Here is a 27,954-nt window from a genome sequence, read left to right as displayed (position 1 = left end):
AGTATTACCCGGACTCTGCACCGTCGATTGAAACGTTTCATAAGTGGTTTACCGAGTTTCGTTGTGGCCGTACGAGCACAGTTGATGCTGAACGATCTGGGCACCCAAAAGAGGTCACTACACCAGAAAATGTCGAGAAAATCCATGATATGATGTTGAATGATCCCAAAGTGAAATTGAGAGAGGTAGCTAATGCTGTTGGCATATTATTGGAACGTGTGGGCAATATCGTGCATTCAGTTTTGGGCATGAAGAAGCTCTGCGCGCGATGGGTGCCGCGTTTGCTCACAGTGGACCAAAAACGAATTCGTGTGACAACTTCCCAGCAGAATTTGGCATTATTTTCGCGTAAGCCGACCGAGTTTTTGCGCCGATTCATAACCATGGATGAAACCTGGATCCACTACTACACTCCTGAGTCAACGCAACAGGCAAAACAGTGGGTTCTACCAGGCCAAAGTGCTCCGAAGCGCCCAAAAACGCAACAATGGGTCGAAAAGATTATGGCTTCCTTATTTTGGGATGCACATGGCATAATATTCGTGGACTATCTTGAAAAAGGTAAAACCATAACCGGAGCATACTATTCATCATTATTGGACCGATTGAAAATCGAAATCGCCGAAAAACGACCGCATTTGAAGAAGAAAAAACCGCTTTATCATCACGACAATGCGCCTGTTCATTCATGCTTAGTTGCACAAGCAAAATTGCATTAAATCGGCTTCGAATTTGTTCCTCAGCCACCGTATTCACCAGACCTGGCCCCCAGCGATTATTACATGTTCCCTAACCTAAAGAGAGGGCTCACCGGTAAGCTTTTTTACTCAAATGAGGAGCTCATAGCTGAAACTGAGGCGTATTTTGGAGACCTTCCGATCAAGTACTTTTCGGACGGTATCAAAAAGTTAGAAAATCGTTGGATTCGCTGTATCCACCTAAAAGGAGAGTATGTTGAAAAATAAAACCGACTTTGGCCAAAAAAACGTCTCCGTGTTTCATTTTTCAGTGACTTATCAGACTGCTTAGTATGTATTCAAAACAGATGTCTATGAAATAAATCCTTTTAAATCATGCAGTTTTTATCATTTCCGTATGAGACATGTTTGGAGAAAAATTTACAGTAATCTTCAAATTCACATTTTTATCGGTTAAAAAAATGTTGACAATCCAATTTCGTTTAATTCGGTGAGATACATGTTTTGTACACAAAACAATTCTGATTAATTCCGTTTCGTTAAGTCCCTTCTTTGATTACATTTTAATCGCATTCGAATCGTTTCGCTGGCGCTCTACTCATTCCAATCGCTCTCGTTATCACGTTTCGGCGTTCTTAAGCATTGAAATAATATATTTAAATATACGATAGAAAACCAATGGAAACGTTTCCATTGTAATCAATTCGAACCTTCTTACCGGGTACATATCAATTTTAACCCCACTCGGAGCATTCGAGTATCTTTGAATTCCATTTATGTAGACTGACAAATGCACCACGTGTTTTCCAGAGACATATCAGTAGTATCTTCGACCGTTTGATTAGAGCAGGTAAAATGTTACTGTATCTTGATGATATACTCATATCAACTGAAACCCATGACGAACATCTTAGTATCTTACGCAAAGTCTTCAAGACTGCTCATACTTGACTGCTAATACTTACAAACTGCGGTTTCGCCTGGATAAGTGTTCATTTTTGTAAGAAGAAATCAATTATCTAGGATATTTAATAAGTGAAAAAGGCATAAAGCCAAGTCTCGAAAATGTAGAAGCAATCCTTAATTATCCAGCACCCCGGAACGCGAAGGAGTTTCAGAGATTCATTGGCATGGCAAGTTACTTTAGAAGTTTTATACCTAACTTTTCAATCATCGCAAAACCTCTTTATGATCTTGTAAAAAAGGAAAAGTCATTTCATTTCGGTGCCAAAGAAGATGAAGCCTTTGAATCCCTGAAGAAAAAGCTGACTTCTGATCTGATCTTAGCAGTTTACTCGCCCCATTAAGAAACTACATTGCACTGCGACGCGAGTGCAAGCGGTTTCGGGGCGATCCTCATGCAGAAGCAAAAAAAGCTTGAGTGTCTCGCGGCAAACTACGCGATTAAACGCTTTCACGTTTACCTGTCTGGAATAAAATTCAAGATTATTACAGACTGACAATTTTAATCTTACGCTAAAAAAGCAAAATATCAATCCATGTATTTTCAGATGGACTATGTTTTTGCGGGGTTATGATTATGAGATTCAGCGTAGGCCTGGGGAAAAGATGGGACATGTGGACGTACTTAGTCGCTGCCATAGCATTTTAGTATTAGAAATCAACACTTTCGAACAAGTATTGTCAATAAAACAACAACAAGATCCCGAAATTGTTAAAATATGCGAAAAGTTAGAAGAATCAGAAAGTAAATTATACGAGTTACGCGACGGTCTCGTTTATAGACAATAGACGAAGTTGTAGAAAAATTAACGACAGTTTATTGGTTCCCTGAATTAAGAAATAGAGTCAAACAATACATCGAAAACTGCTTGAAATGCATCGAGTTTTCACCAGAAAGCGGAAAGTCTGAAGGATTTTTATACAGCGTTCCAAAAAAGATGTTTTCTCCAATACGATACATATAGATCATTACGGCCTCTAGAGAAAACTAAACAAGGAAACAAACACATTTTTTCAATTGTCAATGGTTTTCCGAAATTAATCACACTTTATCCACGTAAATCAATGAAAACCGAAGAAGTTGTGAATCATTTACGTGATTATTTTCGCTATTACAGAGCACCGAAACGCGTCATCAGCGACAGAGGAACTTGTTTCACTTCTAAAGCTTTTACCGAATCCCTCCAAGAAAGTTCGATTAAGCCTACTCTTGTCGCAGTAGGGACACCTAGCGCTGATGGGTAGGTAGAGCGCTTTAATAGAGTTTTGACATCCATGCTAGCTAAATAATGCGAAAACTCAGATAAATCGGACAGAACCGTCGAGAAAATTGAATATTCTCTAAATAATACGGTCTGTCAGTCCACAGGCGAAATGCCGGGTCGATTGCTATTTGGTGTTACTCAGTTGGACGAAATTACCAATAAGATCAGGTCAGTCTTAGAATGGAATCTTGAAAGCGACCGAGATTTTTTTAAACTACGACAAAGTGCTTCTGAAAAAATAATTAAGTGTCAACAAAGGAACGAACGCGCTTACAATGAGAGCCATATAAATCCGACTGTCTACCAGGTAGGGGATCATGTCATTATTAATAACGCCGACACTATACCTCGGGTTAACAAGAAACTCATCCCGCATTTCAAAGGATCCTACGTTGTAAGAGAGGTATCAGACCACGGAAGATATATTGTAAGCGATATCGAGAGTTTTCAAGTTACCCGAATTCCGTACACCGGGATACTAGGCCCAGAACAAATGAAACATTGAATTCGAGAATTTTAATTTATTATAGCTTAAATCTACAGTGTCTAGGCATAGATTAAGACGACCGATTCTACACTTTTATGTACAGATTGTTCTCTTCACTGGTTATGCTAATCTTCTCAAATTTATAGTTGGTCGGGAAGACCAAATTATCAGAATGGCCGAACTGTAGGGAAACACCAATAATCTTCCTTAATCTTCCTTCTTTCCCCCGCAGCTGTGTGTACCTTTTTTAAGGGTTGTGACGTCAATGGCCATTGTCCACCTAGAGTAAGAGTGGGAGGACGGGATGTACGCATTTTGAGATAAATTCCCGACACCATGTACACTAGACAAAAATCGTTTAGTAACCATGCGACACTTTTAGAATAAAAACGTTTTACCAAAGCTATTCCATAGCCTCTTCATTTATTTTAACGCACTGATGACACCTTCAAATATTCCTTTCTATCTCAATGAAATAACGAACTTTTAACGCTCTAAATCTGAATTAGTGAAATTTCACTAATTGGATTAGCGAGAAGTAGGTAACTACGAATTACTGAAAAACTACTAATTCAATTAGTAAAAATATTTTACTAAATCAATTAGTGAAATTCCACTAAGCAAATAGTGGCTTTGAGAGCTAAAGTACCTACTATTGAATAGTGGAAAATCACTAATTAAGTAGTCAAAATCAACCATGACATCCTGATCCTCTTTTAGCGCTCTGGCTAACTCTTCCGCAGTTAGGCTGTCGTACTCCTAAAACTCATTGGGTATATCGGCGTGGATGACGCACATACCTTAGGGTAACCAATACCTAATAATAAATTCATTTAAAATCATCAATAACAATACACCACGGCACTTAAAGTGGTCATGCATATTTAAATAAAATATTTGCTGGAGTCAACTAATAACCCCAACAGTAAACTATATTACAAGACAATTTATAGAAGTAAATTATAATGTATATTTAAAAATTGATTTAATTTATGTTGATACTATACTTACCAAAGAAAAATCTCAATTCAGATTTCCCTTTATTTCTATAGAAATGAATGGAAAGCTGAATTTCGTAACCTCAAAACGAACACTGCCCTCATTTTCTGTAGCAAACGTTTTTGTCTCGATATACATATCGCCACATAATAAGGACACTATTCACGGGGAAACTACACAAAAGTATAATAAACTGAAAAATATTACTAACCTGTGTTTTAAATTTTTTTACGCTCGTAGAAAGAAAAATGATGCAAGCTGTCAAATGTAAACGATAAAAAAGATGCAAACGAGACGTGAGCGCGGGTTGGCGCGAGTTCACCATTAGCCTTGTTCACGGCTTCGATCTCGACTTCACTAATTAAATATTGAATTAAACCACTAAATAATAGTGAAATAAAATACACTAATTGGAAATAGTGAAATTATCATTATTTCCACAGTAGAAGACCACTAATTTAATAGTGAAAAGCCAAAATATCACTATTTCAGCAGTGAATCATTCAATCACTAATACTATTAATGAAATTTTCACTATTTCGAATTTAGAGAGAAATGTGATATTTTTTAATCGATTAGAATTTTTAATAAAGCTAAAATATTTTAACATGTGCATATTACTCTTAAGGAAAGACCATTACCAAATATTTTTCTATCTTTAACAATACTCAAATGTATCGAAATTTTTTTTTCTAAATGCTATAATGAATCCATCTTGAAATTAGATTCTGGGAATTGAAAACAAGAAAATAAGTAGTATCACCTTGTTTTAAACTTATCTAAGTATAATTTTTATAAGAGTCTTGAGAAATATTAAGATTTTTAAAACAATCAAGAAATATTTGATCAATTTTCGAAAATGTTTCCGAGTTTTCAAATATTTGTAATCTATTTAAAACGTCTTAAATCCCTGAAAATAATAGCTGTTTCGGTTGATAATGTCGATTTTTTTGCAGAATTTGGGCGTGTGTTTACATAACAATATGAATTAACTTAATAATCAAAGTATTGGCCATCATTTTCTACAACTTTTCCCCATATTTCTGGCAATGCAAAGATTCCTTCCCAAAAGAACTCTTCATGTTTTGAGGCCAACCATTCATCGAGCCAAATTCTCACGTCTTCGTAAGACTGGAAATTTTTCTCTGAAAGTCCGTGCTGCATCGATCAGAATAAGTGGCAATCCGATGGGGTCAAGTCCCGTGAATAGGGCGGGTGGTATAGGATTTTCTATTTAATGCTTTCCAATTAGTTTTGGACTGGTTTTGCAACGTTAGACCGTGCATTGTCATGTTGAAAAATGACTTTATTGTGTCTTTGTGCGTATTATGATCTTTTTCCTGCTATGCTTTGTTTAATTTTATTAAGTGTTGTCGGTACCGTTCGCCAGTAATCGTTTCACCAGGTTTCAGCAGTTCGTAATACACAGCTCCCCCATTGTACCCCAAATACACAGCAAAGCCTTTCCATATATATTGCGCACTGGTTGTGACGTTGAAGGTTGGCCTGGGTCTACTCATGATTTTCTTCGCTTTGGGTTCTCAAAATCGATCCACTTTTCATCACCTGGCACAATTCGATGCAAGAAACCAATTGATATGGAAACCATTTCCCTGCCTTCTGGACCTTTCCCAATGCGTGTAGATGTTCGGAAATGGAGGATTGGGCCACATTCAATGCATTTGCCATTTGCTTCAACGCTTGCCTTGAGTCTTCATCCAATAAATATTGCAAATCATACTCACAAACTGCGGTTTCGCTTGGATAAGTGTTCATTTTTGTACGAAGAAATCAATTATCTAGGATGTCTAATAAGTGAAAAAGGCATAAAGCCAAGTCTCGAAAATGTAGAAGCAATCCTTAGTTATCCAGCACCCCGGAACGCGAAGGTGTTTCAGTGATTCATTGGCATGGCAAGTTACTTTAGATGTTTTATACCTAACTTTTCAATTATCGCAAAACCTCTTTATGATCTTGTAAAAAAGGAAAAGTCATTTCATTTCGGTGCCAAAGAAGATGAAGCCTTTGAATCCCTGAAGAAAAAGCTAACTTCTGATCTGATCTTAGCTGTTTACTCGCCCCATTAAGAAACTATATTGCACTGCGACGCGAGTGCAAGCGGTTTCGGGGCGATCCTCATGCAGAAGCAGCAAAAGCTTGAGTGTCTCGCGGCAAACTACGCGATTAAACGCTTTCACGTTTACCTGTCTGGAATAAAATTCAAGATTATTACAGACTGTGACAATTTTAATCTTACGCTAAAAAAGCAACATATCAGTCCATGTATTTTCAGATGGACAGATATATATTGCGCACTGGTTGTGACGTTGAAGGATGGCAGGGGTCTACCCATGATTTTCTTCGCTTTGGGTTGTCAAAATAGATCCACTGTTCATCACCTGGCACAATTCGATGCAAGAAACCAATTGATATGGAAACCATTTCCCTGCCTTCTTGACCTTTCCCAATGCGTGTAGACTTTCGGAAATGGAGGATTGGGCCACATTCAATGCATTTGCCATTTGTTTCAACGCTTGCCTTGAGTCTTTATCCAATAAATATTGCAAATCTTCATCTTCAAACTTTTTGGGCACAAACTCACAAGACTTGTCACTGCGCATCGCGATTAGTCCGGAATCAGAAGTCTTCATAAAGGACGCAGAAGCTTAATTTGTTCAATGCATCCATTGAAACATATACGACAGATATACGATTATAGAGGGGACAGGAAAGTTAACTCGGTTTTAAATGACAATAAACCGATAAATCGTGTTCAGTGGTGCTTAGAAATTAGAACAAATATCCAGAACAAAACTTATTTTGCCAAAAAATACGAATTTTCAATAAAATACCTTAATTTTCAACTAAAAAAGTTAATTTTTCAACCAAAAATGGAATATGTATATTTTCATTCAAGAAAATTAATTTTCAATGAAAGAATTAATTTTCTACCAAAATGATGAATCCTCAACCAAAAGGTTAATTTTCTATCAAAAGAGTCGAATTTTCAACTAAAAATTAGATGAATTTTACATTTTAAACCAATAGTGAAATAGTACAATTCTTTAGTAAAAAAAATTAATTTTCAACCGATAATGACGATTTTTCAACGAAAAAGTTCAATTTCAAACTTAAAAATATAGATTAAAAAATGTCTACTAGTAGAGTTGTTTCCAAAGTCAGATGTAATTTTTTCAATAAATGGATAATATAGTATATAAAATTATAATTATAAAAACGCCCATAAAATATTTTTTACATATTGTTTACTATTTTGAATTAAATGTTGAAATATAAATTTTTTATCACGATGTCGATTGGAGGGCCCCTTTGACGTCAAAGGGGTCGGATTTTCCACCAATCACAGCGCACGTGTCAGTGATTCTCAAATATCTTCTTCTGTGTCGATGTTTTGTTGTGGTTATGTGGACATCAAAAATAGAAATCGCCAAATATTGTTTAAAAAAATGTCAAAGAAGGATTTCGTAAAAACCAATAGAGGAAATCTACCGAAAATAGATACATTTATATTACAACAGGAGCAAATCAAAATATTCAGAATTGACAGCAGACCGTGGCCTAACCTCCTTATCATGAGTTTCGCATCGCCACGTTGATAGATAATAATGAGAACATCTGACTCATGTGACTCTAATTTCAATAAGTGTTTCACCGCCTTCAATTTTTAATAATTTTTTTCTGTTGAACGACACAATAGAAAAGAAAATGATAAGGTACCTTCGATTCAGATTAAAATAATGTATTACAAAATTATTTTATCTCAAATCGCAAAACAACCCTATTCTTCAAGAAAAAAGATGAATTTGAACTAAAGTTTTGAATTTTGTCTACAAAAAATGAATTTGTAACAAATTGGTTGAAATTCTAACAAAAAGAGAAACCTTTTACTAAAAAAAACAAATCTCTAACAAATTGTATGAAATTTTAAACAGAAAGATCAATTTTCTACCGAAAAAAATTTTGCAATGCAACTGATGAATCTTTACAACAAAAACCGAATTTTTAAGCAAATAGTTGAATTTCTCACCTTAAAGATGAATTTCCAACAAAGAAGATTTTTTTCTATCTAAAAGAGCAATTTTGAACAAAATAAATAAATTTCCAGTCACAGAAAGAAATGTTTAACAAAAATGATTAATCTTTTACCGAACAAAATGAATGTTCAAAAACGAACATTCAATTTCTAAAAAAAGTTAAATTTTGACAAAATACATTCATTTTCAATTAAATGGTTAACTTTATATCTAAAAAACATACCATTGTATCTAAAAGAGAAAACTTTTTAACCAATAACCGAATAGACTAAGAGGATTAATTTTCTGCCAAAAAAAGAAGAATTTTCAAGCAAAAAGATTAAGTTTTAACCTTAAACATTATTTTCTACAAAATACGCGAATTTTTAACTAAATAGTTAAATTTTCAACTAAAAAAAGATACATTTTCAACTAAAAATGGAACATTTTGACTTTTAGTTATGGAACTTATTTTTAAATATCAAGCAAAGAATTTTCAACAAAATAGTAGTTTTTAACAAACAAACAAAAAATAATTTGTATCCAAAAAATGAAATTTCCAGGAAATAGTTGAATTTTCAACCAAAGAAATCAATTTTTAATGAAGAATATTAATGTTTTACCAAAAAAGACGCATTTTACACTAAATACGTATATGAATTTTCAACACAATAGTTTGATTTTCAAAATGTAAATTTTAAATCAAACATAAAATAGTTAAACATTTCAATAAAAAAGTGTTTTCAAACAAAGGAAGAATAATTTTCAACCAAATAAATACATTTTTAATAAAATTGATGTACTTTTCACCCAAGAAATTGAATTTTCAACTACGAACCTTAATCTTTTACCAACAAAATTAGCCTTGGACAAAATACATTAATTTTTAACCAAATAATTGAACTTTTAACTATAAAAGATCATTTTTCAATCAAATGTCGAATAATTAAATTAGCATTTTAAAAAATTGCTTTTCAATCAAACAAAGAACGAGTTTTCAACAAAATATTGTATAATCAAGAAGATTAATTCTCTAACAAAAATACTAAATTTAACAAAATACAAGAATGATAAAAAAGATACATTTCGGGTTCCAATCGTGTACAAAATTACGAATTTTTGCGGACCTTTCTTTAAAATTTTCAATTGAAAAAATTGTTTTTTAATCCAAAAAACAAAATTTTAACAAAATAGCTAAATTCTCCTAACAAGATTAATTTTCATCTAAAAAAGACGTATTTTAATGAAAATATCTGAATTAACAAAACTGACTTTTAAACACCAAATGGAATGGTTTGTTTCTCAATATTTCTATTTTCATATATTTCATAAAGTCTTGACATGTTTATATATCATGTCATCTTCTTCCTCATTTTATTCTTCAAAATTTTAAATAATCTTAGGCAATCAAAACAGTGGGAAATTCTGGCAGAACTCTACCTAGAGGATCTCTGCTCTACAGTCTACCCTAGCCAAATGTTCCGTTGCCATAGCGACGCGCAAATATGTTTACATGGTATAATCATTTGTGGGACATGCCAGTGAAGTAAAATAATCCCTTGTTGGTATATAAAATAAACAATAAATAAAGATTTTGGTTTTTTAACTGAAGAATAATTATTAAACAATGTCAACACCAGAAGATCTTCAATTCAGCAGAACATGTCTGCTTTTAAAATCTGAAAATAAGTTTCAAAGGAAGCACGCTCTCGAGGATATTTTAAAGAATACATTTGAATGGAAATTGCCCATAGAGCCCCCAAAACTTCTAAAAATATGGGAAACTGTGCACAAACCCGTAATTAAAATTTTAAATGATCAATCAGAAGCTTGTAGAGATACAGCACTTGAGATCTTGAAAGAGTTTTTATGTCTTTTACCTCCGAGAGACAAACATATAGTTTACATCATTCCTATCTTATCAAAGCGTTTGGGTTGTCAAGAATTAATCGAGCAATCAGAAGAAGTTAGATTAAAATGCGTAGGACTTTTAAAAATTATCATTCCCATATACAAAGATCATTTGCCAGCCTACTTCGAAGATTTTTTAACGATTTTGAGAAGGACTGTTACCGATAATTATTCAAATGTGAAGAAGGAAAGTTGTCAGTGTATATCAGAACTAGCTAAAGCTGTTCCTGGATATTTCTACTCTCGTTCGACGAGCTTCGCAAACCCAATTTTAGGTAACTTTGCACATCAACACTGGAAAGTAAGGGTCGCCTCTATTATAACGATAGGCGATGTTCTCTTGTATGGAGATAGCAAATCGATGCAAGAAGTCGCTACTCCTTTGGCAGAAAGACTTTTTGATCAAAGTGCTGCAGTTAGAGCAGGTAAATTCATTGTTTCGAGATCCATTTAATTTTAAATTCAAAGGTATTGTTTATTTCTAGCTGTTGTAGATGTAGCAGGACGATGGCTCTTAGAATTGAGAGATAGGTACAGTTGGTGGCACAAGCTTCTCCCCTTAGCTATGACTGGCCTTCACGATGAAATTCAGGAGACCAGAGAAATGGCTGCAAAACTTTGGGATAAAGCAGGTTTACAGTATATGGAGGAAAACGAATCCGATGAAAAGTTCAAAAATAAAATGGATTTCTTGACAGAGCGTCCTGAGCATTATCCGCCAAACAGTGAGTTCTTTCCACGGAATCCGAATCAATCACGCGATGTAAAATCATTCTGTATAATGTATCAATGTGTGAATTACTTTTATAGTCAATAGACCAAATTTAGGATGTCGCGTCATAGTACAGCAAAATTTGTGCAAATTAATTGGTGGAATAGGAACAGAGCTTGGTGATTGGTTGGCCGATATAAGAGTTCGCTCAGCCCAATTGCTTTGTGTACTTGTTTTAAATGCGGAAGAACACGTTACTCAATATATCGAAAAGCTACTCCCGCCGATGTGTCGGTAATTCAATAACACAATTTACAGTATATTTTTTTATTTAATTCTACAATTCTTAAAATATCTTAATTTAATGTCTTTCCGTAGAGCCTGTAAAGGTGAGGACAAAAGAGTCACAGAAAATGTGCAACTAGCGGCAGAGTACATAGGATATTTTGTTCCTCCAGATGTTTACTGTCAGCTCGTTCTCCCATCTCTTGAAGAGAATCTTACCACTGGTCACTTGAAAGTTTTTGGCTCAATTTTGAAAGGTAGCTCTAGAAAAACATTAAGTCCACAACTAAAAAAAATTGGAAACTTTCTGAAGCAAAAACATATTTGTCAGAGTAGAAAAACTACTTATCAAAAACAAATACTTTTTTGTTGCACGTCACTTCTTCAAGTGTGTAAGGAGGTGAGTCAATTGACCGATAATGCTTTCATTCTAATAATGATAAAAGAATTCATTGAAACAAAATACTTTAGGATTGTGCCATTATCTCAGAAGATGTATTCCAAGCAATATTAACTGTTTTGTCTACAACAACGGAAGCTCTTATTCAAAAAGAGGCGGAAGAATTACTAAAAACACTAGTTGAAATAGAAAAGTTAGAGAGTTTAAGCGAATTATTTTTCTGTCACATTCAAGTAATTTTAATTGATTTGAAAAATGGCTGTGAATCATGGAACGTTTACTCACCAGAGTTTCACATTTTCCGAGGGTGTATCTTGCATGCTAAATCTGCTATCACTCCTTACCTGCATCTGGTTCTTCCAATTTTAATACAAACTATGAAACAAACAGCAGATACCGAAGTGAGACTGAAGCAATTTATTTTGCTTTCTGAATATTTTGAGTCCCATCGAGATGAATCTTTAAATTATGGATCTGAGAAAGATTTTACTGACTTTATCGATTCGCTTCTTGAAAAAATAGTAATTCCTGGATTGATATGGTCTGCTGGGCGAACGGCAGAAGCTATACGAACAGCATCTGTTTGTTGTCTGTGCACATTACTGCGCAGAATTTTGTATGATTTCAATGTGAGGTTTGAATTGAGAAGTGAAAACAAAAAGGAAGCATTGACAAATAAGCCTGTCAAATTATTTACAATGAACCAACGCTTTTCAGAACTATTTAATCAAATCATATCCATTCTAGTCTCACTGATGGATGATAATTCTAAGAAAATAAGACTCTATTCTCTAGAGGCAGTTTCACTTGTGACGAACATAGGCAAGTTATTAAATCTTACTACAGATGCACATATTCATCGAGTTTATCCCGTCGTGTTAAAAAGATTGGATGATGGTTGCAATGATGTACGGTGCACAGCTGTAGATGCAATTAAAGAGGTGTGGAAAGCTTTACCAGAAAACTACGATCTGGATTTCAGTAGAAGTCACGTGGATGTCTTGTACACTACTGCTATTATCCATTTGGATGATCCTGAAAGAAAATTTCAAGAACTGATGCTAGGTTTATAGTGTTTCTGTTTTTACATATTTTAGATTGTCCAGTGTATTCTATTTAGACACAGTCTTAAACTATCTTTCCTTCTGATTGAAAAATCTTTTATGTAATCACAAAAAAGCGGTAAATTTAGAAAACTAAGGCTTTTGAATTACGAAATAGAATTTTAGGAACATTTACCAATTAAACTACATGAAAACTATGTATTTCAGACGCTTTGATGGATCTCAGCCAAGTTCATCCTAAATTACTGATTAAGAAGATTGAAAGCTGCCGTGGAAATTTCAGAAATCAAGAAGGCTTAAGTAGCCTATTGAATTATATTCATGAATATTTAAGTGGGAACCAAAAAGTGGATAAATTTGTAACATGTTAAGCAAGTAAGTTGACAAACTATTTAAATGTTTTATATCGAAGTCTTTTCTTGTAAGGATACAAAATTTGTATTTTTTTCTTTTTTACTCACATCAATTTTTACTAGAATTTTATTTTTTCAAAATGATATGTGAAAGCTTAAAAACTCTGAATTTGAACTGAAATGATTGAAAAGGGGTAGAATAAAGTTCAATCTCGCTCAAAAAAATTGTTTCTGTTTTTTGATTAATTTTAATTATGTGTTCTTCGATGCCTTCCTTCTTGATAAACTCCGTGAAATATGAACAAAAGCTTACAGTGATTACAGAAACCCTCATAAAAATACATAACGTATACTAACATTAGTCGTGTTACGTATACTGATATTAGTCAAACATATACATAATATACCATATACTTTCATGTTTGCTGCTCCAAAGACCCTCCGAAACTTTTTTCTGTTGCATACGCCCCCCTCCCCAACCACCCCTAAAAATGTTTTTGGCTATGGCCCATGGATACGCATAAGCCCACGCTTGTGCAGACAAACATGGTTATGGATCCGCTTAACGCATGTGCAGGAGTGCACCGGGCCACCGTTGGGAGCACTGGCTTTAGGTGCACAAATAGACAATCGTCTACGTGGAGAAGAAAATATTTGGTTGTTGGCTGGGCATGCGCGCAATGGTCTTTCGCAACTCTCTCCGGTTTTCAAAGAGAAGTACTGACGAATCTGAACAGTTAGAAAACAAATCAAATTACATTGCAATTAATGATGGCTAATATAGATTTAAAATATATTACACTAAATAATTACACACTAGCAATATTATAGGTGAGCAGGAAATATTGCATTGTCAATTAACAATATACAAACAAAAAACAATATTACTATGATTGCAAGTTTAAATTGTACAATTTAATCACTTAAAAAGAGTGGCAATTAATTTGGAACATTATCTTTGGAACATTATTAAATTTGAAATAATATGATTTTTAACATCTAGTTTGTGCATGGTTTAATTTTTACCGCAATTTTCTCCCCAGATTTATTTTAAAACGGTCTTGGTGAATTAAAAACTATTTTCAAACCATTAATTAAAATAATTCAATTGCAAACGTTTAAAAGCTTGAAAATGATCATTTTTACTTTGGAGTGGAAGCTTCTAATGTGTGCCCTAAGGGTTAACATTTTTCTTGCACCTTCTTCCCTCTTCCTTTACGCACTCCCCACACACTTTATTGGTGGTGGGAGAGGGGCCTATAGTTTACGATGGATTCCGAACCAATAAGAGCAACCATCTTTAAGTACTTAGAGATAACCTTTTCTCTAGGTCCCACGAGGCCGCCAAGGCTCTTCCAGAGTGCGAGGCGGGAATCGAACCCGCAAGCTGACGAAGTGGGTCCAAAGCCTAAACTATAGCCCCCACTAACATCATCCAACTAATTGTTTTTTTAATTTGTAAAACAGAATCATTTTCGTTCTTAATGCGTAGTATATTTAAAAATTCAATAGTCAAATTTTGTAGAAAATTCGTTGGTTGAATGTTCAACTGTTAAATTTGGTAGAAAGTTTGGCTGTTAAAAATCCCATGAAACCACTGTTGAGTTGTTAACAGTCGAATTTTGTAGAGAACTCTTCTGTTGATATTTCAACTCTTAAATTTTCATCCAAGAAGATTAATTTTTTACCATAAAAGACAAATTTTTAACGAAATAAATGAATTTTCTACAAAATAGTTAAATTGTCAGCTAAGAAGGAATAAAGGGGGTTGCCAATTTTGAGCCCAATGTGTCTACCTTAGAGAATCGTATTATCTAATATTTTTTGGTATGGATATTTCAAATATGTTCTTTGTTTTGCTGTTAATTGAGCGGTTTTAGAGATAAAGAGAAAAAATTGTTATAACTAAGCCACAGGCTCTCTTGCACAAGCCCCTGCCAGGGCAGGTTCAAAAGATATTTGTGGCAAACTCAGTAGTCACAACTTTACGACTTTGAAAACCAATATCTTAGAAATGGCTCAATTTTGGGGTTACGCCTATTGACTTTTTTGTTTGCTGGAGTAAGTGTAACAATTTTACACACTTTTCACATCTTGATGTTGTGAGTCCAGAATCCCATATGACATTGACACCCACCCAGTGGGCACAAAAATGAAGGATGTCCTAGAGACATCTTTAGGACAACACTAAAACGCATTTTGAAACATTTCTTTTGGTTATTCTAGGGATGCTCCTAAAACGTCTATTGTCACTACGAAAGATGTTCCGAGAACGTCCATATCTTTAAGACGTCTTTAGGTAATCTTTAAGACATAGGACGTCTTAGAGATGTTGATTGGGCTGGCATATGACGTCCTAGGACCGTCTCAAGGACGTTCTTAAGATTTTCATAGTTTTGTGCCTACTAGGCTCCTTTTCAATTAAAAATGCAATAGTCAAATTTTCAATAAAAAATATTAATCTCCAACAAAAAGAACAATGTTCAGTGACATCTTTACTCGTTTTTTGAAAGATGTCAGATTTAATTGACCCAATTATTAAATTTGGTTTGAAGAAATTTTTCATTGGCATTAGGGTCTTATGAAAATACTTAATTATAAAACATGCATTTCTTAAATTATTAGATTGGCAAACGTTTCGACCACGGATAGTGCTCCTCCTCAGGGCCAGTAATAAGATTTAAATTAAATTAAAATTAAAAGTTTGGCATTCAGTATTCGGTAAAAAAATGTGTGTTTCATGCATAAACTTAGTATTTATATGTCGTGCAGCTCCTCAAAATATGTAATTTGAAATCTAAATTATCTTTAACAAATTTTCCCGCGTAAAAGTTGTTGCGAAGTGTGTCTTCCACTAATCGCAAATTTTCTTGATGATATGGTTTATCCGAAAGAAGAATGGCTCTGTCAACCATATTAAAAACTACACTTTTTTGTATTTTTGTGGGTGATTTGAATAAAAATTTAGGCATCTACCAGACCAGGTGGGTTTGCGATACCAATTACACTTTATTTCTTGAACGTCATTCCTGTGAAGAGTTACATCCAGAGAGTTTATCGCCCTATCTTTTTCCTTCTCTAGCGTGAATTTAACCTCATAATCATTTGAATGAAAACTTTTAGAACGTTTTCTACTTTGTTTTCCAGAATAGCTACTATGTCGCCAACATCACAGACATACAACGGTACTTGAAAATCTATTTTCGGTAAAATACCCGTTTCCAGGTCGTCCATAACTGAATCTGCTAAAATCGGCGAAAGGGGAAAGCCCATTGGTAGTCCTCTTGTTTGAAAATAAGTTTGTTTTTTGAAATTAAAATCTGTACAATTTAGACATAATCGAAGTGCTTCCTCAAAATCTGTCCATGGAATTTTTGTTTTTTTGTTAATTTGATTCCACCTACTACGAACCGCCTCGAATGCCTTTTCTTTCGGCAGATTTGTAAAAAGGGAAACCACGTCTAATAACGCGAAGACATGATTTGCCGGAATCCTGAAATTCCTCACTTTCTTCACTAAATTGAAGCTGTTAAGCACTCTCGATTTAGGAGCTTCAATATTATTTGCACTGATATTTTTAGTGAATTTTGCTAATTGGTAAGTAGCACTACCTACATAAGAAAGATCTGCCTAAGTGGGGCACCTGGCTTATAAATTTTTGGAAAGCCATATAATCTCGAAGGGTTAGCGTGATAAACTTTTAACTGTTTCACGGTGAGTTCGTTAATGCATTTTTTCGATTCCCATTTTTTAATTAGTTTTGTGACTTCACTTGCAATTTTTTGGTTATATCGCTACATCTTTTAACGTAAGTATCCCGATCTTCTAATAATGCATTAACTTTCGCGTCATAATCTTCTCTTTTCATCGCGACGGTAGTATGACCCTTGTCCGCATTAACAAAAATAATCTGAGTGTTTTCTTTTGCAAATTTTTCGGCCTATCTGATTTCTTTCAAGGGTTATATGATTTTTGACTTTACGGCGTAGCCCGAATTCATAACCCCACATATATTACTCGCGATATTAAGTCTAGCGCTATCCTGATCTACCTCTGGTATTTTGTTGATATTAGACTCGACACTGGCTATTAGATTATCAGCTTGAGCATCATTTATCAAATTATCAAATTTTTGTTGGCACTTAAATTTGTGTTCTTCAAATAACCTTGAAATTTTTAAATTCTGAGAGTCGTAAAAATTGTAAATCACATCAATCGGTAGCATCGAAGCTGTTTTAATTTGCAAGAACTAAATGTAATTATTTAATTGTCGCGCTGACTTGCACAGATTATTAATTATTATGTTCATGGTGGACCTCGGGAATCTGTGAGTTAAACGTAAAAATTGTCCTGTACAACTACTGCTTTGAAATTCAGCGACTTCAAGATCAAAATTTGTGACTTTGTTAGGCCAGCTCTTGAGAAATGAGACGATATGTACACCGTCTCTGAAATTGTCTAAAATATTCCTATAAAACCCATTACCCCCTCTACTTTTTTAATTGACCCAATTATTAAATTTGTTTGAAGAGATTTTTCATTGGCATTAGGGTCTTATGAAAATACTTAATTATGAAACATGAATTTTTTAAATTATTAGATTGGCAAACGTTTCAACCACGAACAGGGGTCCTCCTCAGTGCCCAGATATAAGATTTAAACATATAAAGATAAATTAAATAATTTGAAAAATAGCGATATTGTTTATGGCATTTGGTGCAAAGGTCAAAATTGCAAAGCGGTTTACATAGGCCAAACTAAACGTCCGTTATGAGTTAGGGTTAAAGAACACAAGAAAGATATAAATAAGGTCCCTAACAAACACACAATGCTCACTAAGCATAGGATTGAGAAAGATCATGTTTTTCGATTTTGATAACGCGAAAATTCTTGCGAATGAATGTCACTATCGCAAACGTCTGATGTTGGAAATGTGTCATATTGCTGGTAATGAGAGTGCTGTCAATTTAAGAACCGACGTGGAAAAACTTTCAAAAATATACTATCCTGTTGTAAAGCGAAACAAATTTTGAGAGCACGTGATCACTACGGTTGTCGCCTCCTAAAGGGAACCGACAATCGGTCATCTCAATTTTCCGATAGAATTACGGCCACAGCCCTTTTAATGATTAAAGCACCGTTCTTTTGAACCCCGTTAGTTGTAAAATTGGAGGACCTCTGTGAATACTGTTTCAATTATTTTTCGTGTTTTGAAGCGGAGCGGATGTCTCCAATTTTTTTATGTCGAAAACTATCCTTTTTATATTTACAGAAATTCTGTTTTATAAAAATTCTCAATCGTTGATTTTGTGTTTCTTTCCATTAACTTCATATCAAACTTTAAATGTGTGTCTCTGTGCGACTTTTTTGTGATTATTGTGTTTGTGGGATTACGAAGTGATTTATTTCCCCGCGATCACCTCATCCTTCTTCGACGGAACGGGACGACCACACAGAGAGGAAGTTGATGGTGAAAGAGAGAGAGAGTGAGAAAAATCGAGAAGGAGAGAGCGAGAGAGAGGAGCTGCACGACATGTAAATACTAATTTTATGCATGAAAACACATTTTTTTACCAAATACTGAATACCAAACTTTTAATTTTAATTTCATTTAAATCTTATATGTTTCAATCTTATATCTGGTACTGCGGAGGACCCCTATACGTGGTGGAAACGTTAGCCAATCTAATAATTTAAGAAATGCATGTTTTATAATTTAAGAAATGCATGTTTTATAATTAAGTATTTGCATATTATCCTAATGCCAATGAAAAATTTCTTCAAACAAAAAGAATAATTTTCAACAGAGTGCATGATTTTTCAACCAAAAATGGAATAGTTACATTTTTAGTTTAAAAAACTAATTTCCAATAAAATAATATAATTTTTAACCAAATAAATTTTTTAAAGTTAAATTTGCTAGTTATTTGACACGATTTTTGTGCGTCTAGGGACATTTTTCAAAAAAACATTAATATAAGCTTAATATATTTAAGCTTTTAGTTGTGTTAACGTAAATTCAAAGCTGTAAGATTGTGGACCTTAAAAGTTAAAATTAATTCTTTACTATGAATTGTTTTTAATGATTTTTTAACTATAAAATACAATTAGTTTTAAAAGACACAGTTCTGAAAGATTTCAGAATAAAACCAAACCATTTTAAGGGTTTCGATATAAAATTAGTCTGTTTTAAATTCTTTTATTTGAAAGTTAGGAAATCTTAGTTTAGTTAGTTAAATTCTACACAACTTTTATAATATTTGAAATAATTCTTATTTTTTTATATAATAAACTAAAAAGTTTATGATTGCACTATTGCTTAAAATTACAAAATTGTAATTATAATAGATTTGAGCAATTTCATTATTTCAATGAAACCACTGAAGCTAACATCAGAATTATTAGAAGTCAAAAAGATTAAATGCTTTTTCTGCATTTCAAAAATATCAGTACAGGGAAATGAAAAAGCGAAAGGTTGGTTTTTCTATTTGACGAAGATTGAGATACTTTGGAAATCTTCTTTTTTAATTGTAAATCAATTTGAAACATTTAAACTTGACGTTAAAGCATTTCATATATGTATCAATTGAATACAATTTCTTTTTAAACTTATGTATTTCCAAACTTTAATTAATGATCACTGTTGTTTTTTGTTTACTTGATTTATATTTTATAAGTATAAGTAAATTTTTAATTTTCATTTGTATAAAAATCATATATGGTTCAAAGATAAAATGAAATAAATTTGTTATGAGGAAAAACGCTCGCTATTTATATCATATATATTTATATATATATTTTTTTTTTCCGAAGGATTTGAGAACGAAAGAAAGAAAAATTGTAAAATATCCGGGGTTTTGTGAGATCCTCTGATCAATGCAATTTTGCAAAATCAAATCTTTTGTTGAGGAAATCATTATTTTATCGACAAATATTAATTTTTCGAAATAGAGAAATAACATGTAACCTTAGTGGAGCTAGGGACAATAGCGCTGAAGAGTTTTTGAAAAGGTTCAGCGAGTGTCGATTGGGTAGCTGTTTGACTAATAGTCAGATACTTGCGGCAATGCCCAGTCTCCTTACACATGGTGATTTAACATTGTACAGGCCTTGTCTTGACGAAAATAAGTTTCCGGATTGGGACAGTTTTGTCAGCTTATTCCAATTTACACCCTCGGTATAGGAAAGTCATACCTCGGAACTATTTCGTAGATTTCGAACTTGAAATGAGGAGGGAACTCTTCGAATCAGCTAATGGTATGGATAATTACTACGTCCTACCTCCTTCTGCGAATAGCAGCTTACTATCCGAGTTTGCCTGCATAAATAATCTTTCATCATTTAAATCAGTAGCGGCTATTACTGGTGAGCCAGTGACAGCCCTCCCTGGTCTAACCACCCGATAATCTACCAACCTCCCTGACGTAAAAAATTCCCAAGGAGGCAGTAAGAACCCCAAGAACCATAATCGTAACCGGAATAGAAATACAGTACAAGTCCGATAACTTTCGAAATTGGGGGCTGTAGGAGCAGGAAATTCCAGGAGTTGCGGACTTATAGGATGCCCCCTCTAGCCCGATATTAGGTGCGTGCATGCTTAAATCATGGGCGCAAATCATTAGCAAAATAGCACACGTGGTGGGAGAACCGCAATTAGTGTGCGTGCCGTACGTGTAATGACGTTTTAAGGGGAGTGTAAACTTATGGGACGGCAAGTTATCAGACTTGTACTGTAAAGGGGAATAAACCCCTAAGCAAAGCCAAGCTGTCAACACTTGCGCACTTTCGAGTTTTCCCTTAGGGTTACCGTGGTGTCAACCTCCATCAGTGTTTAGAGGAATGCCTTTGGTCTATCCCATGAGCTTTTACCAAAATTTTCCACCTTCGCCCCGATTACAAATTACTTTGGTAAAAAGCTGTGCCCGGAAATACTCTCCTGGGACAACAGAGTTCTATGACTGTACCGGCGGTCTCAAATCTGCACGTTGACTTGAATTCTCAGTCTCAGGTGCCAGTAGCTGCGGCCTTAAATCCAGCACAGAAAGTTGTTAGGCAATCGGGATGCTGGAATTGTAATAAATCCGGCCATTTCTTTAGGACTTGTCATAAGTCGAAAGTGATGTTTTGTCACCTTGGCAGTAAACCGAATGTAACCACAGCTGCTTGTTGCGTAATTTAATCCTCAAATCAGGGAAAGGAGTAAGGATAGACAATGAAGGGATCCAATTGACCTCCTTATTCGACAGGATCACTGTGTATTGTTGTATTGATAGTAAGTTTCGTGAGCAGATTTCCGCTTTGTACCATGATAGACGGTTACATATTGAGATATTTATAAACGATCATTGTTTAAAAGGGCTTTTTGACTCCGGTTCGGGCTATAGTTATGTAGGTAACCGAGCGATAGGAAATTTTATTTCGGTGATTAATTGATTACCAAGTAAATTGGTCGCAGGGGTTGTTTATCTGAATGCAGCAACAGATGAAGTGGTAGAAACTGCGGATAGACTGCCCTGCAAAAGTTTGGACTCACTTAGAAAAATTGTTTTTTTGTTGTTGTATTTATCGCTTTAATTATCATTTCCATACAGTTTCGTACAACGTATTTGTTTAGAATAACATTTTATTAATAAGTACTAAACTTTTACTTGTGTGTGTTTTCTGGAAAAAATTGAGAAAATCAATCCAGCCGTTTTTCATCAATATGTTGGCCTTTCGATTTGATAATTGCCCTACAAATTCTGGGCATTCTTTCCTCCAATTTCTGAAGTATTTCTGGTCGCGAACGTTGCCAAACCTACTGAAGACATTGCCACAAGCGAGATTCGCTGGTTCGATGCAGTTTCCGCACTTCTCTGTCCAGCTCATCCCACAACAGTTCGATGGGATTTACATCCAGGGATTGTGGTGGCCATTCCATGAATTTAAGAGTGCGTGCAGCTTCTTTCGATCTTAAATAGTTCGTACGAAGTTTTAATGTATGTTTAGGGTCGTCACCTTGCTGAAATAAAACCCGTCTCCTATCAAATCGATGCCAGGTGGAATAGCGCTTCGCTGAAGTATCGGGTTATAGTCTTCTTTTCGCATTTTCCGTCGATTTTTACCAAGATGCCGACACCAGCGTAGCAGAAACAACCCCATATCATCACACTACCACTGCCAAACTTAACTGTTGGCTTTACACATTGAGGTGCGTGCCGATCATTAGATTTTCTGCGGCAGTACATTCGCCGTTTGCTACCGAACATTTCAAATTTGGAATCATCAGTCCATAATACGGATTCCGTTCTGTGAAACTCCCAGTATTTGTGCAATTTTTCGCTGCGAATGGCCGGTTTCACTTAAAATTACTATCTGAGCACGTTTTTCTTTCGGTATTTGCCTTGCTCTTGCCATTTTCAAGACTATAGACACAATTTTGAAGTGGCAATATTGTTGAAAATATAGTGCAATGAGCAACGGTTTTTCAAGTGTAAGAGTGACGAAATTTGAGGTTATTATACAGACAATCGACGGCAGATGGGGTTCGAAGTCGTTGGTGCGCTTTTTGAATGATCGATTTTTCAATATTTCAAAATAAACATACTTTGATAAAATGAATAAATGATAATTTAAAAAAAAGTTCAAAAGTTATCAATACAATATTGTTCTGAATAAATACGTTGTATAAAACGGTCGGAGAACGATAATTTAAGCGATAAATACAAAAAAAAATTATTTTTCTAAGTGAGTCCAAACTTTTGCAGGGCAATGTATGTCACTGCATATTTTAGGTTATAAGCACTAAATGCCACTTCGCTTAACTCCAACTTTTGATTGTGAAGTAATCTTAGGTCATGACTTCGCAGAGATTTTTGACTTCGAAGTCAAGTACCAGAAGATAATTTCGAGAATTGAAGACGGATTCTGGCATTCGTATGAAGGTAATAGGATAGATTGCCTTAGGGAATTGTTACCTCTGGTCAGTTAGGAGTTTTAGTAAAACTCTTAGACTGGAAGATTTTGCCTATGTCAGAGAAATTATCAGCTACTCATTTAGCTTTTCACGTGATTGACGTATAAGGTCCTCCTCCAATCAAGCAGAATTATCGGAGATACTCTCCTGAAGTGTTCGAAGCACTTAGAAATTCTGTCGAAAAATTGGAAAGGAAAGGTTTGATTGAACCCTCGGATAGTGGGTGGTGAAACCCAGTTGTAATGGCCAGAAAATCCTACAATAAGTTCAGATTGCGTATAGATTTTAGGAGGCTGAATGAAGTTGCTAAGAAGGACGCTTATCCTATGAAGAATATAAGCGACATCTTGGATAAGCTTCGTTCAGCCCAACATATATTAAAAATTGATCTCAGTCAGGCTTTTCAGCAGATTCCATTGTCGGCTGATAGCAAGGAGTGCGCCGCTTTTGCAATTCCGGGGAAGAGTTTATATCAATATACCAGAATGCCTGCGATCTTTCAAACTTTCCGGCTACGTTTCAACGTATTTTGGACCGATTAATAACACCGGAGTTCGAACCTTATGTATTTGCTTACCTTGATGACATCATCGTAGTCACGGAAACTTTGGAGGAGTATGATCTGGTTGCAGAGAGTCCTGGACGTGATAGTCGGTGCTGGTCTCACGATAAATCGACAAAAGAGTGAGTTCTCTTGCGAAGAGGTAAAATACCTTGGATACATGGTCAACCAGTCAGACTTAAAAACCCTCAGGCGATTTCTGGGAATAGTCTTTTGGTATTGGAAGTATATAAAAGACTTTGCCACTATAGTCGAACCCTTATTTCGTCTATTAAAGAAGAATCGGAGGTTCGTATTAGGTGAGGAGCAACAAAAGTCTTTCAAAACTTTAAAAGTAGCTTTGATCTCTACTCCCACGTTAGCGGGACCAGACATTATTCTACCCTTTATTCTTCAGACTCGGAGAATCTTCAACCGCGGACGTCTCGGGCATCGGGAGTGACCGAGTCCTCTGGGGTCGAGGAAAGCACCTGTGCCCTATTGTCGAGCGGGAAATTCTCGGAACAGTTCCCAGAGGAAGAGGAAGGCCTCCCTAGAGGACGTATCTCACTCGTGGGTCCTATCTCCCGATAACAGCGAGAACCATTCGTCGCGCAAGACCAAAAATCGACCGGGGCGATTCCAAAGGTGTGAACGGTAAAGTTGGGGAAGGGGGCGAGGTCTCTCCTGCCACCAGGAGAAGTAGCAGGATCCGGGAAAGATCCAAACTAGCTTCAGCGCGTCTGGGTGACTTGATTGATTGCGGGTCGCTGTCCAAATCGGACAACCCTACCATCGAAAGAGGAAGAGGTTTTGCGAAGTTGATGGATAAACCGACTACTCCAATTGGTAACTGTGCGGGGGCGAGTAACTTGGAGCTGGCTGGCTCCCCGCCTCGATGGAAATCCATTACCCTAAGTGGTATTGGAAAGGGGAGGGGCATAGCCCGCCCGATGGACTATACATCCTCTCTTGTAAGCCCCTATTTCTGAGTCGTATAGGACGTGGTAGGGAATGCGACGACCCGGTGATCAGTCCTCGTCGACCACAGACTCGGTTCTCATGGTGTTCTACATAGGACGAGGGGAGTTGTTCGTCCGGAGGATCCGTCCTACCACGTAAATCCACTGCTCCAAGTGGTATTGGGTTGTAGAATGAGTTCACCGGATTGATCAGTTTTCCTCTCCCGACAATTGGCTCGGCTACTTCCGTGGTCTCAGAGGGGAAGGGTGATCCACCTTCCCAACTTACGGACACTGGTTCATTGAGAGCCTCACGTGGGGGCGGTGACTTCCTTTGGCCGAGCATTCCATCTAGTCTAGGAGTCAGGGGGGGAGGTCCGTGACCGATGGGGGTCAGGGGGCACCACCCAAGTTTTTTTTCATGTATTTTGACCTCCTGATTACGAATTTCGATCCACTTACGATCTACCATTACTCGGTTCGCTGTATCTCAAGTTCTATTTAGGTTTTTTTTAATCTGAAAAAACTTCGGCGTTCGTTAGAACATAAAAAATATTTGGCACATTTAACAAATATTTTTATAATCATGAGTAAATTTTCTACGGTTATTCAAACAATCAATTTGTTCATAACTAATTACCTATTAACTTTTGGACAATCAACCCTCAAAATTCGTTATCAGGAGGTCTAAATACATAAAAAAAAAACACTTTGGTGGAGCCCGTTACCTTAGACTAATCCTCAAGATGTAAAACCACTACTTTAAGCACTATCGATGGAGGATTTCGATTTGCCTGATCTGCGGATCGACTTTCCCCGCTTGCGGTGACCTTGTCCCTGTGTAGCCCGGGGAACGGACTTTCGGGATTGGTTGGCCTTCTCCTCTGATTGCCCGACTGTGCGGACGACTGGTGGAGTAATGGGCGGCCATGCTCCGAGTCAGACTGGGGTAATCCGGCACGTGTCAATCAGCCCCAAACTGTGTTCTCCTGCAGCAAGACTTTGGTACAGGATGGAATAGTGGGAGCCTCTACACCGTCCCCGTGAGGGCGAGTGTTTTAACTGTCACCATCCTATCCACAACTACAGCAGATGTCCGTTTAAGAAACACGTCTTCTGTTTTCCTTGTGGCAAGCCGGCAGTTAAACTCACGAGTTACTCGAAGTGTCACCAGGAATGGCGTGAGGGGACGATCGGCCATAGACATCCTCTGGGTCGTGAGCCTGAATTCGTGTCGACGCAGATCCCAGCCGGACCGGTGGATCATGACTGCGTGCCTCCTTCGATCAGTGTGTCCCCACTGTCGGGTGTATCGCCTTCCCCGTTGTCATCGGCGGATCCGTTTCCCCTCGTGTTACGTTCCCGGGAATTATCTGGAAATCGTACCTTATTGTTTTATAACTTGCAGGTTAGACAGGTGGACAGCATGGTCCTAAAGTGGGTTTCAGATTCGATTTGCGATTTGGAACCGAACAGTCCGTTACTAAAGGTCTTAGCTGATGTTATTATTGACAAAATTCGGGGAAACCCTGATTTTGGTTCTCGTTAGCCTTGTCAATATTAGTTTATAAGTCGTTTTGCCGTAATTTATAGGTCGTTTTTGGCGTAGTTTCAAGTTAACCTTCGCTGGATAACAGTAAAAATGAGCACAATACATGGAGGGGGGGGGGGACATTATGATTAATAATACCCTTTCTTATTGTTAGTATTTTTTTTTGTATAAAGCATTTAACAAACTGGACTAACCCGTTGGATATCGCAGAGCGCAGGTTTGATTGAAGATTGGATTGCAGGTATCCGGTGAATTTGATTTCCCGTATTACCTATCAGCCACACGCTGTTCTCACTCTTTTATTTGTATGTTATTCGCATTGTGACTTTTTATTTTTAAGTTAAGCTGTTTATTTTATGTATGCATATTAGGTTTAATTTTTGTATATTTCTGAGTGATGGTTTATCAATAGTTCTCCTAAGTTGCTTTAGGATTGATATATGTTTTAATAGATTTCTTTTATGAGTATTTTTTTGAGCGACGATGTTAGAATTTATATTTAAAGAAATTAATTAGATAAATTAATTAACTGGATTAGATAAAAGGAGAGGGAGAGGAGGTACTTGCAATTCTTGAGTTTGGCTCTCTTGATTATCTTGAAGACGATGTTTCCCACTGTATTTTGGCAGCTCCAAGGGATTCCTACCCTGTAATAACGGATTTCAACTTCACTGTGCCAACTCGTTACACCACATGACTTCCACACGAGTTTATAAACGATTCCAAGACGAGTAAGGACTGTCCTGCAGATTGTTAACTCCACTTGTTAACAATCTCTCATTTAGACAAACAACTTTTTTTGATTCAAGTCTCAAGTTTGGAGAGTAGTAACATCCAATTCCCGAACACTATCACGCCTACCCCGAAAGGGAAATGGCTTAATGGTGTAATAATAATAATAATAATAATAATAATAATATTTGTGAGTCAGCATTGTATTGTATTGATTGTTCATTCATAAAAAACCATAGAAGAATGATTGATTTGTAGTCACAACAATTTATTATTTGCACATAACCTCACCCACATATAAATTCTACTGCATTTCGCGCAATTTTTAATATGCGTTTTAAATGAACCAACGGGAACGTCACCCTTTTAAAATTTTAAACAGCGTTTTGGAAATGTAATAAAGTAATAAGTACATTCTAAAGTCGGACTTGCACCGACTGTCACTTTTACACTTTCTAAAACAGCACTTCTTGTGCGCACGAACCGTTTTTCTTTTCAATGGATTTTCTCCTGTTATATGACATTTCTTTTGTGGGAAGTTTTTCAACTTCCAATTGTTCGAAATAGTTTTTCTGTCATTGTTTACTATTCCCACATATGTTTCAGTGAAAAATCGTCCTGAACTCCCACGGAAGTGCTATATATTTTTTGCGCTTGCGCAATGTCGTTTTCTTAAATGAAAAGGTCTATTGTGCAAGTACAACGTTTTTTCACTCGCGTGGCTGTGAATTTACATGCAGTGTGTTTTTTTCAGCGGCGTTCGTTTTCTTACCCAAAAGTCTCATTCATTCACACCAGCTCTTGTAAATTCACAAGTATTATATGGTTCAATTAGTTTCCAATGCAGTACGATGTAAAATAACACAGAATTTTTTTACAGTATGTATATGCTGTACCGGAACTAGCTGACCTTTTATAAATTTTGATTTTCTTGGGTTGGTGCCAAGACATTCCCGATGATAGCTGCAGGGCGTGCCATGCACACCCCGAGCATTTAGCTCACATACTATCTAGTTGTCCAACACACGCGGGAACGACCTA

General features: G+C 35.9%; 2 protein-coding genes across 4 annotated transcripts in view; both read left to right on the top strand.

Annotated features, from left to right (window-relative positions):
* Positions 1-9,996: 9,996 nt before the first annotated feature.
* The window catches only part of LOC117170542 (dynein assembly factor 5, axonemal), a 23,803-nt gene continuing 5,845 nt past the window's right edge, over positions 9,997-27,954 (top strand). For 2 of the 3 annotated variants that reach the window (XM_033357351.1, XM_033357350.1), the window contains exons 1-6: positions 9,997-10,782; positions 10,843-11,082; positions 11,168-11,363; positions 11,448-11,754; positions 11,826-12,819; positions 13,026-13,193. In XM_033357351.1, coding sequence (XP_033213242.1) covers positions 10,074-10,782; positions 10,843-11,082; positions 11,168-11,363; positions 11,448-11,754; positions 11,826-12,819; positions 13,026-13,189 — 2,610 coding nt within the window. In that variant the 5' untranslated portion in view covers positions 9,997-10,073 and the 3' untranslated portion in view covers positions 13,190-13,193. Of the gene's footprint in view, positions 10,783-10,842; positions 11,083-11,167; positions 11,364-11,447; positions 11,755-11,825; positions 12,820-13,025; positions 13,194-26,719; positions 27,050-27,954 lie in introns of those variants that run through there. The other variant, XM_033357349.1, reaches the window with a different exon arrangement.
* LOC117171074 (uncharacterized mitochondrial protein AtMg00860-like) lies at positions 23,744-24,130 on the top strand. The gene has a single exon (XM_033358122.1). It carries the CDS (start codon positions 23,744-23,746, stop codon positions 24,128-24,130), a length of 387 nt encoding a protein of 128 aa, XP_033214013.1.

Source organism: Belonocnema kinseyi, chromosome 4 (genome assembly GCF_010883055.1).
Source record: "Belonocnema kinseyi isolate 2016_QV_RU_SX_M_011 chromosome 4, B_treatae_v1, whole genome shotgun sequence".
NCBI lineage: Eukaryota > Metazoa > Arthropoda > Insecta > Hymenoptera > Cynipidae > Belonocnema > Belonocnema kinseyi.
The sequence above is the reverse complement of the archived record's forward strand: the minus strand, read 5'-3'. Positions and strand labels throughout refer to the sequence as shown.